General features: G+C 37.7%; 1 protein-coding gene across 1 annotated transcript; it reads left to right on the forward strand.

Annotated features, from left to right (window-relative positions):
• Nucleotides 1-666: 666 nt before the first annotated feature.
• treh (trehalase (brush-border membrane glycoprotein)) lies at nucleotides 667-12,470 on the forward strand. Its single transcript, XM_073815835.1, has 14 exons — nucleotides 667-1,770; nucleotides 1,859-2,006; nucleotides 3,314-3,401; nucleotides 3,483-3,583; nucleotides 3,939-4,031; nucleotides 4,320-4,436; nucleotides 4,600-4,722; nucleotides 4,834-4,883; nucleotides 6,103-6,303; nucleotides 8,689-8,906; nucleotides 9,319-9,430; nucleotides 10,000-10,112; nucleotides 11,279-11,332; nucleotides 12,262-12,470. Exons 1-14 carry the CDS (start codon nucleotides 1,593-1,595, stop codon nucleotides 12,400-12,402), a joined length of 1,737 nt encoding a protein of 578 aa, XP_073671936.1. The 5' UTR covers nucleotides 667-1,592; the 3' UTR covers nucleotides 12,403-12,470.
• Nucleotides 12,471-19,895: the final 7,425 nt, after the last annotated feature.

The following is a 19,895-nucleotide window of genomic DNA, read 5'->3' on the forward strand; positions in this document are numbered from 1 at the left end:
AATGCTCTTTGCAGGTAGTTTTGGGCAGTTTCCCGGACAGGCTTTAGGTTAATCTGGAACTAGGCCTTAGTTATTTTAGGACATTTAAGTCATTTTTACAAACAAACCTTACAAGAAAAAAATACTGGTGTGTGTATTCTGAGAGAAAACAATGGCACGGATATATGTTAAGATGTCAGTGCAAGAAGTTTTAAAATGATTGCAATAAACTGGGAATCCACCCCATATGTTCTTTGCTTTAAGATCTCTAAATCCAGGCCATATGCCATTCAGAAATGATTGTTGACAGAATCCCCTAAACCGCACATCAATCTCTTTAGCAAAGTCCTCTAAGTTTACAGACAATAAATTGGATCAATGACAGAACAGCGTTGCACATTTAAACGTTGGTTCCTTGTGAGTATTTGGACATAAATACAACCAAAACAAGTATTTGGCGGTTACGTGCATCACAGCAACCTCTTTATGTGTGGTGTAGTTTTTTTTACATTCAGATTTTTGTCATTGGCAATTTTTCTAGTTGCATCTTTAGTGGTTTTGCAATGGTATTTCATTTTATATATATATAGACATTGTGTTTTTTGCCCAAAAAGCTTGCATGCACTTAGAGGGTTTTGCATCGAAAGAAAATTTGTTATACCAATGAAATGACTTTTGTGAAAATTTTCAGTACCATTGAAGTGAAATTACTGAACCATAACTTAAGAGTCTGATAGAAATGCTCATTTACAAAATTCAGACGCACTCAAAAGGGTTTTGCATTTGAACTCTTCATTAATTTACTCTTGATAAACAAATTGTAATTGGTGTAAATGAAATATATGATATCTATACCCCTTTAAATGGAAACAACTTGGCCTGATTTAGTTTGTTTAGTGCAGTTAAAGATATTTTATCAGTGGTGTTATTAAACTGCCCTCTGACCTACTGATCATCGCTTATAAACACAACTCTGTGCTTTGTACTGTAGTAGGAAACTATCAGAGCCACTTAATGTTTTAACCAAAAATGCAGTGGGAAATTGTGAAGGTTTTTTTATTCCTCCAGCTTTTCTCATATGGAGACTCCCTACCAGATCCTTGTGACAGGTTAGTTTCCATTCTCTTAAAACTAAAGTCGAAGAAGCTTTTCTAAGTCCTCCAAAAGGATGTCTACTTTATTTTATATTTAGATTAATAATGAATCTTACACTCGTAAATAAAATGACGTAGCCCTTATGGTGGAAATTATATGTTTGTGCTTTGATTGTAAGTTATTTCCTTGTGAAGTGATGTAAAAAGAAAGATTTCCACAGCCACCAGATGTCTCACATTCTCATAGCTGAACTTTGAATCAAGGACAAAGCAGGTGGAGTTTTGAATGTTATAAAGCTGAGCTTTGAACCCTCATTATAGCTGAGTATGATCTCAAAACATAAAACACACTGTAAAAACATGCACCATGCAGCTAAAACAAATTGAGTGTTAGTCAATTAATTCAACCTACTATTTTAAGTTTTGACTTGTGATAAGTTGACATAACTTATTAAAACAAGTTGAAATTGTTTAACCTAATTGGTTAACCTTAACCTAACAAAAATATGTTGATTTGATATGATTTTTTTACAGTGCACAATTTGCACTTTTACTGTATTCAATATAATAACCAAATGTCTTTTTGTTGATATCAGCCAGATCTACTGTACTGGACAAGTCCTTAAACAGATGCAGATGGCTCGGCTGTTTGATGATGACAAGTACTTTGTAGATATGAAGTTGACTGCTAATCCTGGTGGGTCTCAGATGTTTCATTTGGTCTTGAACCCCATCTGAATATTTAATAAACCTTTGCTCACTGCTGTTCTCTTGCTCTCCTCTAGAGGTCGTTGTGGAGGCTTTTGCCAATCTGACCTCAGGGTTCCCAAACAAGATCGTTCCATCATCAGAGTTACAGAAGTTTTTAAATGTATATTTTGAAGAGCCGGGTAAAGAGTTTGAGATTTGGACTCCTTCAGACTGGCATGCTAAGTAAGAAAATGGGGGGCCTACATAAAATCATCCTAATAATGTAAAGGAACATTCTGTGAAAATATAAGAGAGACTTTAGACTGGATGACACAGATTTCATTTCATAAATTTGGATGAACTATACCATTATGGTGCAATGTGGGACTTTTAGAAGGATCCCTTGACAGAAATGCAATATAACTATATTATCAGTGGTGTATAAAGACTTTACATAATGAAGTCTTGTTTTTATTACCTTAGAATGAGCCATTTTTATCTACATATGCTGCGTTTACACCAACCGCGTTTCAGGCGTCAAAACCGCGTCTACCGCGCCTAGTTTGCGGCTTGAACTGAGCGAAGTAGATGCGTGGAAAAAGCAAGCATTTGACGTGTGTTATAGGCAAACTCCGCTTCTTGTGGGAGGGGCAAGTGCTATGCGGTTGTCTGTTTGCATGATGGCTGATGCTGATTGTGCATTTATCGAGAGAGTTACCAGTTTGTAGTTGGTAACCTTACTATAGAGGGAAAATTAACGACGCGGTCGATAAACGTCACGTGACTCAAGAGTGAAATGTGTATTACAACTTACCTGGTTGCCCAAAGTCCTCACTGACACTCTTCCAAGCGAGGTCCTTTTTATTCCTGTCTCCTCTATAGAAATAAGAACTTGTGTCGTATAGCTCCGGGTGACTGCTTACGGACAATATCAAGCGTTGGTTGAATGAGTGACTCCGGGCGGGGCTGCCACCACAGCAGCAAGCAGGCTCCTGGTTGGTTAACGCGGCGCGAAATTCCGCCAAAGTTCAAATTTCCCAACTCGGACGTCAGCCGCAAATTCGCGTGAACTGCCAAATGCACAAAAAGCAACCTTTCGTGTGAACTAGATGCATGAATGAGACGGAAACGCGTCTTCCGCGCCGCACCAAATGCCTCATCCGTGCCATGGGACCTCCAGACGCGCGTCAACGCGTCTTCACATTGACTTAACATTGAAATCACTCGTGTTTCACGCCTCTAGCGCGGTTGGTATAAACGCAGCAATACACCGCGGGTGCCCTTACATTGAAGTCAACATCATGTTTCTACAGTAGCCCTAAACAGACAAACTGCTCTATAGATCGCATTTTGTTACTACGTTGTCTCAGACGATGTCGTGTTTGTCCTGTGGCGACTACTGTAGCTTCACTATGCGTTTCGAAAAGGAGGGGTGAGCTGTGGACTGAACAGTTGGTTGCAATTCACACCACTACATGCCGCTAAAAGTCTCACACTGCACCTTTAAACTAAATGTACCAAAACAATTGTATTTGCTGCTTCTTCCATAGCCCAAAATTCTTGTCCAGGATTTCTGATCTGAAGTATCGTCGCTGGGCTGAAGAACTGCACAGTTTGTGGAAGTCATTAGGTCGAAAGGTATATTGTGTTCAGTACGGTACAGGAACCATGTTTCCTTTGATATTTGAACTAGTATTTATGTTACGACTCTATATGCAGATCCGCGATGATGTCAGAGATCACCCAGAGCTCTACTCACAGATTTACACCCCACACCCAGTCATTGTGCCCGGTGGTCGTTTCAGGGAACTTTATTACTGGTTGGTTCCTCTCTAAGCACACATAAATGTTTGCACACTGGTGATCATACTCAAGATTATTTATTTAAACAAACCCCTTAACCATCCATGTATTACTTCTGTGCATTATTTTATCTGTACCACAGACATGAATCACATCTTGAATTTGGGGTTTGCTGAAGAGTCATATGCTCTGATCTGTTTTTTTTTAACCTGGAGGACAATAAAATGGATCAAAAAATACTTCATAAACTTTCACTGGGCCTTTTTGCCATTGCACAGCCAAGATGCGCTTGCAGGTGCATAGCAACATAGCCTTGACAACCACCCAGATGCAAGAGTAACACCTCCAATCCTATTAAAATCTTGTTTTCAGGGACTCATATTGGGTAATAAACGGTCTCCTGTTGTCAGAAATGACTGAGACGGCTCGAGGAATGATTTTGAACTTCATGACTCTGGTGGAAAGGTGTGCTATTTTACTTAATGTCTCAAACATCCACACACACACAGATAACTTTTTGGCGTTACATAACAGCTTAAACGTTGTGCAAACATGTCATACACAAGTAGTTTTATGGTTACAAAACTGTACTGTTAAATAACAAATTGGTCTTTTTAAATTGAGTATATGAGAATGTGTGTTGTAAACGTTATTCTTTAAAATAATAAAAGCACACACTGTTTAGCTTGTTTAATAAGCGTATAAAATTCATCTCTTATTTTATTACGCTATTATCCCCTTTATTTCATTTAGATACGGTTTTGTCCCAAACGGAGGTCGAATTTATTATGAGCGACGCAGTCAGCCTCCATTCCTTTCCTTAATGGTAGAACGCTTCTATGAGGTCACTGGAGATAAAGACTTCCTCAGGTAACCTTCCCTAAAATGTGCTCTCCCGTAGGTTTCTTGAATATTGAGGTGGTACACCGCTGGTTTCATCAGCTCTGCACTGCGTGTGATCTGTATACTGTGTGTGTGTGTGTGTGTGTGCGTGTGTGTGTGTGTGTGTGTGTGTGTGTGTGTGTGTGTAAAGGCAGGTTTTACCAGGCCTGGAGAAGGAATATATTTTCTGGATGCAGAATCGCTCTCACGCTATAACGATGAATGGTGTGACACACATTCTGAATAGATATAATGTACAGGTGGGCGGACCCAGGTGAGACCACCCATAAACACACACTGTAGGCTACAATTACAGGGTTAAACTTGTGCATCATGACGCAGGTATGCTAACAAATTAAAGAAAATGATCTGATCATCTTTGCAGGCCTGAGTCATACAGCGATGATGTCGATTTGGCTGAGGGCCTTTCAGCAGGTAGATGAATTAAGCAGTTTTTATGCAGATTCTTACAATTGGATATCATATTACATCAAACATGGGTATATTGAATTCTTTATTCTGATTGGTTGAGAAAGGTTACATGGGTATGCCTAATTTTTTGAAAAGCACACACTTGACCTGTCAAATGTCTTAAAATAACCACTAGATAACGTCTGTGGGAACCGTGAGGTAGGTGTAAGCAGAATAATTGAATCTGGTGCTTTAAATTAGGTAAGGAATAATTGATGACGGGCCGTTGAATTTTTTTGAAAATAATGCACATCCAAGGTGGTAATGGAGCACGAAGCGGAATTACACCGCAGGTGTGCATTATTTTCAAATAATTTAAAGGACCAGAGTCAATTATTCCGCTTATACCATGTTTACCACAGACATTGCTCTGGTTGTTTTTTTAAGACATTTGACAGGTCAGGTGTGCGTTTTTCATAAAATAATGCATACCCATGGAACATTTCTCAACCAATCAGAATTAAGTATTCAACAGCCCCGTGGTATATGTAAGGGATAATGTAGAGGCAGCCGGTAGTTATCGGGAAATAAGCCCCGACAGTGTGATCAGGACCCGACGCGAAGCTTATTACACGGCTACTTGCCACATAAGAAAAAAAACCTGGACATGAATATGAATTTGAAACATTTTATTGCCATATTTGTTTTAAATTAAAAATTTTATCCTTCCGCGAAACTTTGCACAGATGCATAAAATTATTTAGCCAGTCTTTGAGAAGTTTTAATGCCCATTCTGTATTTTTGTGTGTGTTGGTTTCGTAGCTGTCATGCTCTATTTTGTCAAGTTCAGTCTCAGTAAGCTATCTGTGTCTTGTCGTTGTTCGTTCTTCTATCCACTGTTTAAATGTTTTGTTTTTTCCGTACATGTTAAAATTATGGTTGTCCAGTGTTTGTCACAAGATGGCGCCAAACAGCTAGTAATCTTTATTGGCGCGGAGCGATTTTAATCGTACAAGTAGTACCGGCTATGCGTTATTACTTTAGAGTGGTTATTATTTGAAAAGAATGAACCTGCAAATGTCTCAACTGACCAATCAGAATCAAGCATTCCAGAGAGCCGTGTAGTAATTGAAAATAATGCACTCATGCCTCCACTTTGCATTGTGCAAGATTACCTTTTATTTTTGCACGTCATCAATATATTCCTTACGTATATAAAATGGGACCGATTTGTGTATCGCAGAGGCTCAGCAGAAACTGTGGATGGAATTAAAAAGTGGAGCGGAGTCAGGCTGGGATTTCTCTTCTCGTTGGTACATAGACAGTCTGGGCAGAAATACTGGCACCCTGCGTGACACACAGACCAGCTCCATCCTACCTGCTGACCTCAATGCCATTATGTGTCGCAATGAGCGTCTGCTGGCATACTTCCACAGGATACAAGGTAAAAGAGACAACACACACTTGAAAGTTAATATCTTAATTGTTAGGTCCACTGTATAAAGCATGTTTAGTCTGTACAGTAAATCAGAGTTCTTTATGGGTACACCTGTATCCAAAAACCCAAGGTCTGCCCGGGACATGAGCGGGTTTGGGTCTAAAATTTTCATGTGTGCTTTAGGGTTGTAACGGTATACGTGTATGGCAGTATACCATGATATCAACATATACGATTATCATACCGTAAACATTTACTTATTCTCGGTTTTGGAAAAATTATAATAAAGGAGATCTCACCTGCGCTGCTGCGCATATGCAACTTCATTCCACGTGACGCCACTCGTTTATGTACAGCAGAGAAAATTTCAGATCCAGAGACTACAAATACTAACCACTATCCTCCGCTGGAAAAAAAGTTAAAATTTGCAGTATGGGAATACTTTGGGTATCTGAAAAACGAGCGTGGTTGTCCTTAAAGATGGATATCCAGTTTGCAAGAAATGTGGACGAAGTGTGGCTGCAAAGGGAGGAAATGCGTTGAACATGTGCTACCATATTCGCGAACACATCACTCTGTGCAGATAAAGGTGGGTTTTGTTTATAATTTAAAGCAGTATTATTTCCGTGATGCAGAGGGAATCCCGAAATCCAGTCATGACAATTGGCCATAAATCAAAAACGGATGTGCGTTTAATTTTTTTAGCCTATCTGTTTTCGGACACAAAGCTGTTATATAAATGAAGAGTTGCACAACGAGATAAATCTGTTTTTAACATTTTTGTGAAAATTCTAATCTTTTTTTGTCAAAACATGTTTATTATGATGTTATCATGTTATTATTTTGTTTTATGGTGCTACTTAGCTGTATATTTTAAGTTATGACGGTTTAAATCAAAACAAACCAACTGAATTGAATTGATATTAATTGGAATGCACAACCAAAAAACGAGATTTCTAAAAAATTTGATTTGATATTATAAACCAAATGTTCAACCAAAAACCATATCTGTTTTTATTAATTTAAGGGCTGATGATAATAATAATAATTTAATACCATATACCATGAAACTATGAACACCGTGATCGTTTCTGAGACGATTATCATACCGTGAAAATGTCATACTGTTACAACCCTAGTGTACCTTGGACACATCGGGCATAATATTAGCATTCTTGGGAAATTTAAAATGAATGTGTTTTTGCCGAACGGACCCGATAAGACCCAAACTATTTCGCGTGTGTGCCCCCCCCCTCTGTTTACCAAGAGCGCTTGCTTTATTAAACCAAATTTGTCAATCAATTTTGAATGCACATTTTAGCAGTTACCTTGGTGTTGTCGTTAAAGGCCTTCTTGGGTCCAAAGAAATGTATCTGACCCGAAATGACCCAAATCATTTTTTACCTGAACCCAATGTGCATACATTTTTTTTTTACAACCCGGCCTGAGACAAACCCTAAAAAATTAGACCCAAATCCAACCCAGTGGCAATTTTGTTAAACCCAGTTGGACCTGAATGTCTGACGAGTATCCCCCAACGCACCAGTCAGACAGAAGAAACCCCGGTGGCCTCGTCACCAATTTGGCCAGCTGCTGTATTTATTTTCATTTGTTATCTGTCAACGACACCAAGGTAACCGCTAAAATTTGCATTCAAAATTGATGAACTTGAACTTGACCCACCTGACTGCTTGCATCAAAGAATGCCAAAAACTTAATTTGGCACTGCAGACCGACTGGTGGATGACATTAAATTAATGTGAGAATCACTCTGGGTGGCGTCAAGTCAAGTACATTTGACTTCAAACTGCTTTGCCCAACAGGGGTGGCTATGGGTGTCCAGTGCCCCCCCCCCCTGATTTAAGGCCTTGCCATGCCCCTTTTCGGGTCGGACTCTGGTCTAATTTTCTCTGGATTTTCTCAGGTCGGGTCTTTAAAAAAAATAAAAATTATGCACGTCAAGTTTGGGTAAAAAGTGTTTTAGGTCGTTTCGGGCAGGGAACATTTATATAAAGTAATAATAAAAGTTATTGTTTACATCATATATATGTGTAAACTGTGAATAATATAACTTTGTATAAATGCGCACACACATGCATGTATTTATTTAAGAAATGTTTACATTTGTATATACATTTGTATATTTATGTATAATTTATAAAAATAAATACTTTTATTCTGCTATAGACTAATCGCGAATAATCGTTATGCATCCCTACATCCCTGTGTGTTGGTCCACATGCATTTTTGTTATACTTTAAGGACTATTGTATATCATACAAACCTTCTCTAGGATAGTAACATGGTAAGCAGTGGCATATGGATGGTGTGCTTTGAACAGTAGGTTATGTAAAGCCCTCTGGGACAATTTCTCTCCTTTGTTTCCTTTAGGTAATGAGCAGAAGGCCGAGGAATATGATCAGGCACTATCTGCCAGAATTAACGCGATTGAAAGTTTACTGTGGGATCCCGAAAAAAAGGCCTGGTTTGATTTCAGCTTGGTGACCCAGTCCCGACACTCATCCTTCTACCCGTCTAACCTGGCACCTCTGTGGGCATACTGTTACTCTAAACCTGAGATGGAAGATCAGGCTATGCAGTACCTTAAGGTGAGTCCGACCACAGCAGGTTACCGTAGTCCTCCTCGACTGCAGATGTCTCACAGTAGGACCTAATGATACTTTAATTAGCACCTTCCTTTCACACTGCGACCAAATTAAAACTGTAATTTCTTTATATCCAATAAAGTTTCCTGGGCGACACCTTTGCTCAATTCCCAGTTTGCTTGCTTTGTTAATATGCAAAGAGCCTTAATTAACCAAAACAACAGAATAAGACTGTATATTCGGGTTTCACAAAAAGTGAGATATTTCACACATAGGGTACCTAACCAGACTCCAAATTTGTAATGGTGAGCTCTTTGCTTAACACCACCAGATGGTGCTCTTTACACAAACTTTGGCATGTTTTCAGTATGATTTCTGATGGAGAATTTATTGTTGCTATGTCTCTCTGTTTAAGGGAAGTGGTGGTTTGGATTATCCTAACGGCGTTCCCACCTCTCTGAGTGACAGTGGTCAGCAGTGGGATATGCCGAATGCCTGGCCACCCCTTCAACACATGATTATAGAGGGTAAATGGTAGATAAGACTAAACCTGATTGTTTTTAATTTGCTTAAAACACATTCCTGGTCTTATTGTGTCGTTCAGTGTGAAATCAATGAGGAATCATCAGATTATGAGACTTTAATCTCCTACTGTCATTTATCAGGGTTGCCATTTGTCCAGATAGTTAATATGATGTTATGTTTAACTGAACGTTTTATATTGACAACTGTGTTTAAGCATTTTTTGACCTGCTAAAAAACCTTGCTAAAACAACACACACTGTTTGATTTGGAGCCTGTAGGCAGTAAACTTCTAGCTTTAGAAGTAAGGGCAGTGGTCATGCTATCCAAAAACACAGGCTTGCAAATCAGCTACTACAGCCACTTGAAGCAGTTGCACATGAAGAATCCTCCATGTGTTAAATATATGAACTAAATCCCATTATTGCCTTCAAAATTCAATTTACCTGCTGTCACACCTTGTCTCAGAGTTTGCGAAGTGGCTATTAAGATGTGATTAATGTTCGGTAGTTGGTGAATTTGCCATTTAAATGATCCGCCCACATCTCACCCCATCCATCATTTCTCGTCTCAGGGCTGTCCGGCCTCGATTCAGCCCACGCTAAAGAGCTCGCCTTCGATCTGGCTCAGCGCTGGATTCGCACCAACTGGCTGGCTTACGTCAAATATGAGGCCATGTATGAGAAGGTAAAGTCAAAAACGTCCTTCACAGGTTTATGCAAATGCACCTATAAATGCTGGCATATATTTTTCATATTCAGTGTTATATGAAGAGACTTAAAAAAAAGAGCCATTTGTAGAACAATTAACACCTCCATCAAGATCAAATCAACCAATCGGATGTCAGTTTGGGGTCTGATTTTTTTTATTTTACTTCTTGACTCATTAATTACTCAAATTTTAAAGACATTTTATATAAACGGTATTAAAATGCATTCATTATATTTACTTCAAATAAATTCACAATTTCTCCCAAATAAAATATTCTAAAGCTTGGGATAACAAGACAGGTGTATATTTGTTACTAAATAATTAAACACTAGAAAACATCTTGGTTTTTTGTTGTTGTTTTAGTTAATATTAATGCTCATTTAGTAACATGTCTTTATTTTAAAGGGGACATATCATGCAAATCTTAGTTTTTCCATGTTTAAGTGCTATAATTTGGTCCCCAGTGCTTCTATTAACATAGAAAATGTGAAAAATATCAACTCAGTAAATTTCTTTTGGTAAACCATTCTCTGCAAGCATGTGATGAGTTATTAAAGTTCGGCTCCCCTTGTGATGTCAGAAGGGGATCTTGTTATAATAATACCGCCCTTAATCTGCACTATCCAACCATGTTACTGCCATTTAGTGCAGAAAAAGAGAAAAAAAATAATTGAAAGCACACTTGAGTTTCATTTTTAACAAACCACCATCATTATCATTATTTGCATTTTAAAGGACCCACCCAAAAATGGCACATTTTTGTTCATGCTTACAATGTGGCTTTTTTTAACATGCTACAATAAATTATCTATATGGTATTTTGAACCAAAACTGCACATACACACTTTGGGTACACCAAAGATTGTTTACATCTTTAAAAATATCTTGTGAAATGCCCTTTAAGTCATCTTAAGGTCCCATTGGAAGTGTGTTGACGCCCCCTAGTTGGCCCGGACCCCCAGGTTAAGAAAGACTGCTTTACACTGACCTGCTGTTAATAGAAATTCTGCATGCTTTACCTACTTTACTCCGACAGCAATTTTTGAACGTTACTTTTGTGTTACATAACTACCTCACCTTAACTCTCTCTCTCTCCGTCTTGCTCGCCCGTCCTCCTCACCTTATACCCATGTATGTTACAGTATGATGTCAGCGGTGATGGAAAGCCTGGAGGAGGTGGTGAATATGAAGTTCAGGTATTCATTTTCTGTTCATATTTACATATCCAGATTCAAATTCTGCTTCCAAGCTGGGCAAAGCTCACCTGAGACGCTTCAATCTCTGGAGGAATTATGGGTAAATTAGAGTTCTTCAAGCCAGCAGAAGCATTCTTGAAACGTTGAATCTCATTTACTCTGTCACCCTGAGGACCAATAGAGAAGCCACAGAAAATCATTAAAGCTCGGATCATCAAATTTCTAGTTCACAGAGGAAATTTTAAAAGTTTGATCACGAAAAGGTTTTATTATCAGACTAGTGTGCGAGTGATCGTTGCTTTTCAAATTGTGAGCTAAAGAAGAAGTGTATATGGCTTTGTTTTCTGGGTTATGGCTATTTGGACGGTCATTACAATGCAATCTCATTGCAATAGGCTTTATGCCCAGCTGCACTACTTCCTGAACTTTATCCAGGTCCTTGTTTCCTGTCTGCCATTATTGGACAAACTGATTAATCCAGGTGTGCCTGACCTCAGTTGTCACAACAACAATAATCAGACACACCTGGATTAATCAGTTTGTCCAATAATGGCAGACAGGAAACAAGGAGCTGGCTGAAGTTCAGGAAGTAGTGCAGCTGGGCATAAAGCCTATTTGTACATATTTTACAAGGTGGCTTATTAGTAATACTTTATACATTTTTGTGGGATTTAATTTGACACTTGTGACGTTGCAGTTAGGGGTGGAGCTTCGTTTTTTTTTTTATGATAATCGTACGTTTTTACATTATTAAATTTATAAAAATTAGCCATGTTGTAAAATATGTATGAATTCTCGTTAGATCAGGCTGGACATTACGCCATTATTTATATTGCCAGATACTGTTGTTAAAATATAATTATTTGTATGAGTTATTGTCTACGTCAATCAAAAAGAAATTGTTTTTTGTTTCTCATTCCTTTTTGTAGTTGGGATTTGGATGGACCAATGGCGTCGCTCTTCAGCTGCTGGATCAGTATGGTGATAGGCTGAGCTCTGGGGGGCGTGTCCTGAGTGCTACTGGTGTTCTGATTGGACTCATCTATCCCATCTTAAAAACTCTGCTTTGAAAAGTTTCTGTTCAGCTTGGAAGCCTGAAAGTAGAGAGAGAAATCCCAAATCTCAATTAAAGAACTAAATCAGATTTAACTGAATCAATGTCTTTCTTACATCTATTGTCTTTTTGCCCTTTATTTGCAGAATAAAGACTTTTTGCTTTATACTCAACTTGTTCATGCCATATAAGTTTTTTTTAAATAGGTCATGTTTTAAACATATACTCATGGTGTTATTAACCACCCAACCAAATATGAATGATGGAAAAACCTCAAATAAATAAAAAAGTGATCAAAATCTTGAAAAAAGTAGGATTCTCTGCTGTCAAACGCTGGGGGTGTGTCCGCTGTCAGTGCTGAAGCCACGCCCACTTGCAGAAACCCCACAGTCCCTCTCGACTTTCAAATACAGCTACAACCTGAATGGATGCTTGTAATTGTGTAAGGGGCGGGGCCACGCGCTGAAGCTTAAGTGTGTCGTTTTAACCCCGCCCTAATATTCCTGAACACAGAAATGGTGAAAATCTGTTTAACGATCAAATTCGACAATTCAGTACTACAGTTTACAGTCTTCGTGGCGTGTTTCAGCAATGCATTTCTACAATTTGTAATGCATTTAGAAACAATTTTCAAGATTGATTTTACAAAGGCTTTATAGAAAGTGTAGATCAATATTTATTTTTATCACGATTAGTAATAAAATAGCATTCCATCATTTTAATGGTCCTAAAAATGGGGAATGGGAATATATATAAATATATAAAACCTTTTTAATTTGGATGTGAAATGTAACCCCAACATGTTTTTCATGCTATTTACCTAGAATTTTAATAAACCAACCAGCTTGTAAGGAAAAAATACACACCGCTGAAAATGCAGGAGAGATTCTGTAGACATCATGTTTTTTTCCCAAGTTCATTGTCTTATGTAGTAATTAATCTCTCACAGTTCCAGGATCAGAAGATTATCATCATGACTAAAACTGAGCTGACATAACAAATGCAAATTTGCTTTAATCCAATTAAAGGCTTTATTGCCGATCAGAACTTTGTACATGCTGTGTGCGAGAAAGTCATTAAAAGTGTTGCACAGTGTCTAATGGTAAAGTGTGTGCATGACACTGAGCAAATATCCTGATGAAATAAATGTATGTACTGTATACAGTTTACATATGTGCCTTGAAGAATCTGCAACAAAGTGCATATTCACATTATCTGTTATGTTAAATAATCAGCATAGTATAAATAAAAATTGTGTTTTTATCACTGTGAGATAACCTACCAATGCTCTGTTTAGGATGGCCACCCAAACATCTTTATTAGAAGGGGCGTCCCAATACTTTTTTGTCTGTATAGTTTTTTCTATACATTATATGTGTGTGTATTAACATTTTCTTTCATCATAGTCTGTACTTTATGGCTGCCTTACTTTTCCATTTAATGTGTTTGAAGGTCAAAGCAGCCAAGTCTGAAAAATAACCAGCATTTTAGATATTTATCAAGAAAAGTATTTCCCAGAAGGACAGTAAAAAAAAAGAGTCTAGATGAAGTGATTATGGTTGTGCAGACTCTGCCCATCGATACATGGCAGCGGGAGGTGAACACTGGCTGAAGTGTCTATACTTCTCTTATTATCTGTCTATGCTCTCCCAATTGAATCCGCACAAATAGTTTGATTAACCGTGAAACGTGTATGCCACGGAAAGGTTGTCTGCATTGCTGTGCTATTGCATTTTTAAAAACATGTATAGTGATATGTTAAATTTCTTTTTTTCAAGGAAACAGTGTATTGATTCTGTAGACTGGCTCTGTAAACACTGCACTGAGGATTTACTGGTGGCAGAGTTAATTCACTGCTGCTGATGCCATCCAGGTTTATTTATCTGCTCTTATATAATATACTTGGGAATACTATTAAAGTTTCTTGCGTCTCCAGTAGTGACTGGAGTATCAAATCATGTGGTCATCTTGTATTATTTGAACTATTGCAATGAATGAGGGTCGAGGTGGGGTGTGCTATTACTTGTCTGGGCAGTCAAATGTATGATGTTCACATGTCAGGTGATAAAACAGCTTTATGTGGACGATAAATCCAACATATACACTACTGAAAGTTGAGGGTCACTTTATTGAAATGTTTATTGTGATCTTAAACATGTTTTATTCTGTAAGTTTATATTTAAAACTAATAATGTAGACAAAAATATAATTCATTTATTTAATTACACTTAAAAATGGCTGGATTATTTTGAACCCATAATGGGTAAATATTGGACAGAACATATGCTGGGTTAAAATGACCCATTAATGTTGAGTTGTTGTTATGCAACCATGCTTTATAATAACCCAGCAGTTGGGTTAAAACAATCCATCATTGGGTCAATTTTAACCCAGCGGTGTGTTCTAGTCTATATTTACCCAAAATGGCTTAAAAATAACCCAGCCATGTATTAGTGTACAAAACAAAATAAATATGAATTATTCATGACTTGAAACATATAATGAAGAAAAAGCAGTCAATAAGAGTCTAGGGAACGCAAATTTTTTTAAAAATGAGTATATTTTTTTCATATATAATATTTCATGTTTAATTTTGGTTAGTGCGTGAAATATGTGCTGATAAATGCATGCTTGTATCAAATGATCACAGATGTTTGACCCTTGTTATGTTGGGGATGTTTTCATCCAGTATGGGGTGCTTTTAAGCCTTAATTGGGCCACAACTTTCCCAGTGTTTTAGCAAATGGAATGATTTTTGGTGACAAACCTTATATTGACCCATATTTTGGGAAACTGCTTAGATTTTTTTAACTCAACAATACACCATGAGCAAATTCACTACCCTTTCGTGTTGTTCGTTGATGAAAACATCCACTAAATTAAACTGCTGTAAAAATCAGATTAATATTAAATCTGTTAATCAACCTCACTTAGCTACTAATTAAAACTACTAAATGTTTCCAAAAATGCCAGGATTTAACTCTTTAATTGCCAAGTTCATAAACGATGTCACTGATTAGGGGAAAAATACACAAAATACCTTTTATCACAGTCTTGGGCATGTCAAAAATTTGTAACAACATTGACATTGATGCATTTTTAGTTTTTGTGCAGCATAACAAACGCAACAAAATTTTTAGAGTGCAAAGCCATGACACCATATAATCATGCATTCTTGATTGTTGGTGGTTTTTGCAGGTCTGCGTTAATAAAATATTTCAAACCAATATTTAATGTTGCTTATGAGGTAAATAGCCGTGCCATACGTAAGTGGGATAATGACACCTCGCGTCGGGTTCTGATCACACTGTCAGGGCTTATTTCTGCAATAACAACAGGCTGCCTACACGTTATTCCTTACTTAATACACCATGAACTAACATGAATATCTGTATTGACATTAACTAACTAAAAAATAATTTATACTCACCTAAAGGATTATTAGGAACACCATACTTATACTGTGTTTGACCCCCTTTCGCCTTCAGAACTGCCTTAATTCTACATGGCATTGATTCAACAAGGTGCTGAAAGCATTCTTTAGAAATGTTGGCCCATATTTTTAGGATAGCATCTTGCAGTTGATGGAGATTTGTGGGATGAACATCCAGGGCACAAAGCTCCCGTTCCACCACATCCCAAAGATGCTCTATTGGGTTGAGATCTGGTGAGTGTGTAGCCATTTTAGTACAGTGAACTCATTGTCATGTTCAAGAAACAAATTTGAAATGATTCATGTGACATGGTGCATTATCCTGCTGGAAGTAGCCATCAGAGTATGGGTACAAAGTGGTCATAAAGGGATGGACATGGTCAGAAACAATGCTCAGGTAGGCCGTGGCATTTAAACGATGCCCAATTGGCACTAAGGGGCCTAAAGTGCGCCAAGAAAACATCCCCCACACCATAACACCACCACCAGCAGCCTGCACTGTGGTAACAAGGCATGATGGATCCATGTTCTCATTCTGTTTACACCAAATTCTGACTCTACCATCTGAATATCTCAACAGAAATCGAGACTCATCAGACCAAGCAACATTTTTAAGTCTTCAACTGTCCAATTTTGGTAAGCTTGTGCAAATTGTAGTCTCTTTTTCCTATTTGTAGTGGAGATGAGTGGTACCCGGTGGGGTCTTCTGCTGTTGTAGCCCATCCGCCTCAAGGTTGTGCGTGTTGTGGCTTCACAAATGCTTTGCTGCATACCTCGGTTGTAACGAGTGGTTATTTCAGTCAAAGTTGCTCTTCTATCAGCTTGAATTAGTCGGCCCATTCTCCTCTGACCTCTAGCATCAACAAGGCATTTTCGCCCACAGGATTGCTGCATACTGAATGTTTTTCCCTTTTCACACCATTCTTTGTAAACCCTAGAAATTTTTGTGCGTGAAAATCCCAGTAACTGAGCAGATTGTGAAATACTCAGACCGACCCGTCTGGCACCAACAACCATGCCACACTCAACATTGCTTAAATCACCTTTCTTTCCCATTCTGACATTTGGAGTTCAGGAGATTGTCTTGACCAGGACCACACCCCTAAATGCATTGAAGGAACTCCCATGTGATTGGTTGATTAGATAATTGCATTAATAAGAAATTGAACATGTGTTCCTAATAATCCTTTAGGCGAGTGTACATGCTAAAAGTGATAGTTACAGAATATGACAAAGCTTAAATGTCACAAAGACCCACTGTAATTAATGTCACATTCACTTTGGCTACGTTAATAATTGGACTTGATTTTTGTCTCTTTTGTACCCCAGGTAAGCATTATTCTCTATGTGTGCTGTGAATGTGGTCTGTGACTGTTAAAGCCTTTTAGCATTTCAGCTTATGATATAAAAATAATAGTACACGTATACACAACTAATTACTAACACAAGTTTTCTCACATCTCATTACATACAGTATGGGGTGATGCAGAAAATCATTACTACACAGCGAGCACGATTACACTCACGGTCACCTTACCTCCTCTCTCATTCAAACACAAAAGACTGAAGAAAGAGAGATGAGGGAAAAAAAAGGTGGTTTATCAGCACGCCCCGATCGCTGTGCTGCTCCACGACGGGTTGGCTAATCTGATGAGCTCCCTCCTAATGCACGGATCCAGAAGAGCTGCTGTATTCACCTCAGAACTGAGGCTGCTGGTTCATACCTGCTGGTGTTTGTTTAAATGCTTTGACCTCAGATGGGTTTGAATAAACTTTAGCGGAGCAGAGAGATCAGGCAGAGCAGTATCGATTGACCGTCGCCTCTGGACCGTTTGAGATTCATTACAATAGAAGAATTAGAGAACAGATAATGACTAAAAACTGGATTCTAAAAACCAATTTTAATCTAAATACACCTGCTAAATAAAAGCATATCGATCTGGAAAATAATTTGAGGGTCTTTTCAGATTGGTTTCCATCTGCATTTAGTCACCCGAGGACTGGAGTTATACGTTTATTGCATTAATCACGTGTTAGATCGGTTTAAAAATATCAATATGTTTGTGTTAGCGGGCACTGATGCGAATGGTGTCTGATGGCAAAATGCTTTTGCATTTTGGAGGCTTTACAATGGAGTGAAATGAGCCCATTGATATTCCTGAGGCTGCTTCAGTGTATTTTACACTGTGAAAATTATTATGTGCCTTAATGGATTTAACAAAATGAAATGAGTAAACCATATAAAAAAATTGAATTCTTGTTTTTTAAACCATTTCTTTTTGTAAAATAACATCATAATGTGAGTAATTTGAGTAAATCTAAATGAAAACATTATTGAGTAAATTCAACTTAATTTTATCATGTATAATGTATTAATACACAAAATTGTAAGAAGGAAATTAACTAGTGATGCACCGATGTATCGGCCGCCGATATTTATCGGCCGATTTTTGATGAATTTGAAACCATCGGCATATCGGCAATAGCACGAGAAAGGCCGATACCGATTGTTTATTAATTGACTGCATAAAAAATCCATTATATGTAAAAAAGGAGTTAATGTTGTTAATAAAATAAATGCTTTATAGCAAAAACCACTTTTGAAGGTTGTCATGCTGTCTTATTATATTTGTTTTAGCTTAATTTGTGCCTCTCTTATTATGTTGGTCAGTTGAATGTTAATTAGATCCAATCCATGTTCAGTAAAAAATAATTTGATGCAGAAATAAACTAGCTAATAGACCAACTGTATAGTATTGAATACAAGTGTTTAATATCGGTATCGGCATCGGCCAGAAGTTGTCTGTTTAAATCGGTATCGGCCCAAAAAATCCTATCGGTGCATCCCTAAAATTAACTTAATAATTTTGTGTTGAAGCTACATGAATGATTATGCCAGACATAACTACTGGGCAGTGGACTTGTAGTTCCTAGCATGCTTTGCATGGGACTGCATTTGATGAGTTTGAATTTAAAGGAATACACCACTTTTTTCAATATTTTACTATGTTCTTACCTCAACTTAGACAAATTAATACATACCTGTCTTTTTTAAATGCATGCACTTAATCTTTGTACAGCGCATTGTAAATGTGTTAGCATTTAGCCTAGCCCCATTCATTCCTTAGGATCCAAACAGGGATAAATTTATCTACGCAAAAAGGTATTAACTTTTTAGATTACACAAACTAGATTTACTGTTTAGACTTATGCGAAACGCAGCATGTTGAGGACATCTGCTGGTTACCCGCTGTGTAAATGCAACAAGAACAGCATATTTACATATTCAGTGACATGTAAACAATTGCAAAAGTTTTTATTACAAGAAATATCCAATAAAAGTTAATGTCATTAAAGGCAAGTATTTGTGTGAGTTTCTTGCGCATGAGTGAATTAAAGTTATTGTTATAATGTGGACGCTAATATAGTTATCATTATAGTTATCGTTATAATGTGAACGGCCCTTTAGTTAAAGGGATACTTCACCGATTTAGCATTCAGCTTTGTATCTGTAGAAACCCGGCAGTATTACTGAATGACCATGTTTCCCTCCCTCATTTCCCCCTGAGAGGAGAGATATCTGCATTTTGGTTCTGCAAAAAAGTCCTCCGATGATGTAATATGACGATTTTTGCATCATCGGAGGACTTTTTTGCAGAACCAAAATGCAGATATCTCTCCTCTCAGGGGGAAATGATGGAGGGAAACATGGTCATTCAGTAATACTGCCGGGTTTCTACAGATACAAAGCTGAATGCTAAATCGGTGAAGTATCCCTTTAAGGATTCACTTAATTTCCATATATGTGTAGCCTGGGAAAACCCAGACAACTTCTGGCAAATTTAGATTTGCTCTGCAAGTAAGTCTGGCAAAGAGACTAGTCAAGCCCATTTCTAATTTGTCGAAATTGCGGCACAATCAAAAATGTTGGTGCAGGCTTAACACGATGACGACACAGATTTTGTACATTACAAAGATAGATGCCGCAGGTCAGGATTAAACAGAACGGTCAAAGGAGACAAATTGGTGTTATGTGAGGAGAAAGGACAGATGTCTTGGTGAGTGTTTATAGATAT

The sequence above is a fragment of the Paramisgurnus dabryanus genome, chromosome 9 (genome assembly GCF_030506205.2).
Source record: "Paramisgurnus dabryanus chromosome 9, PD_genome_1.1, whole genome shotgun sequence".
Classification (NCBI taxonomy): domain Eukaryota; kingdom Metazoa; phylum Chordata; class Actinopteri; order Cypriniformes; family Cobitidae; genus Paramisgurnus; species Paramisgurnus dabryanus.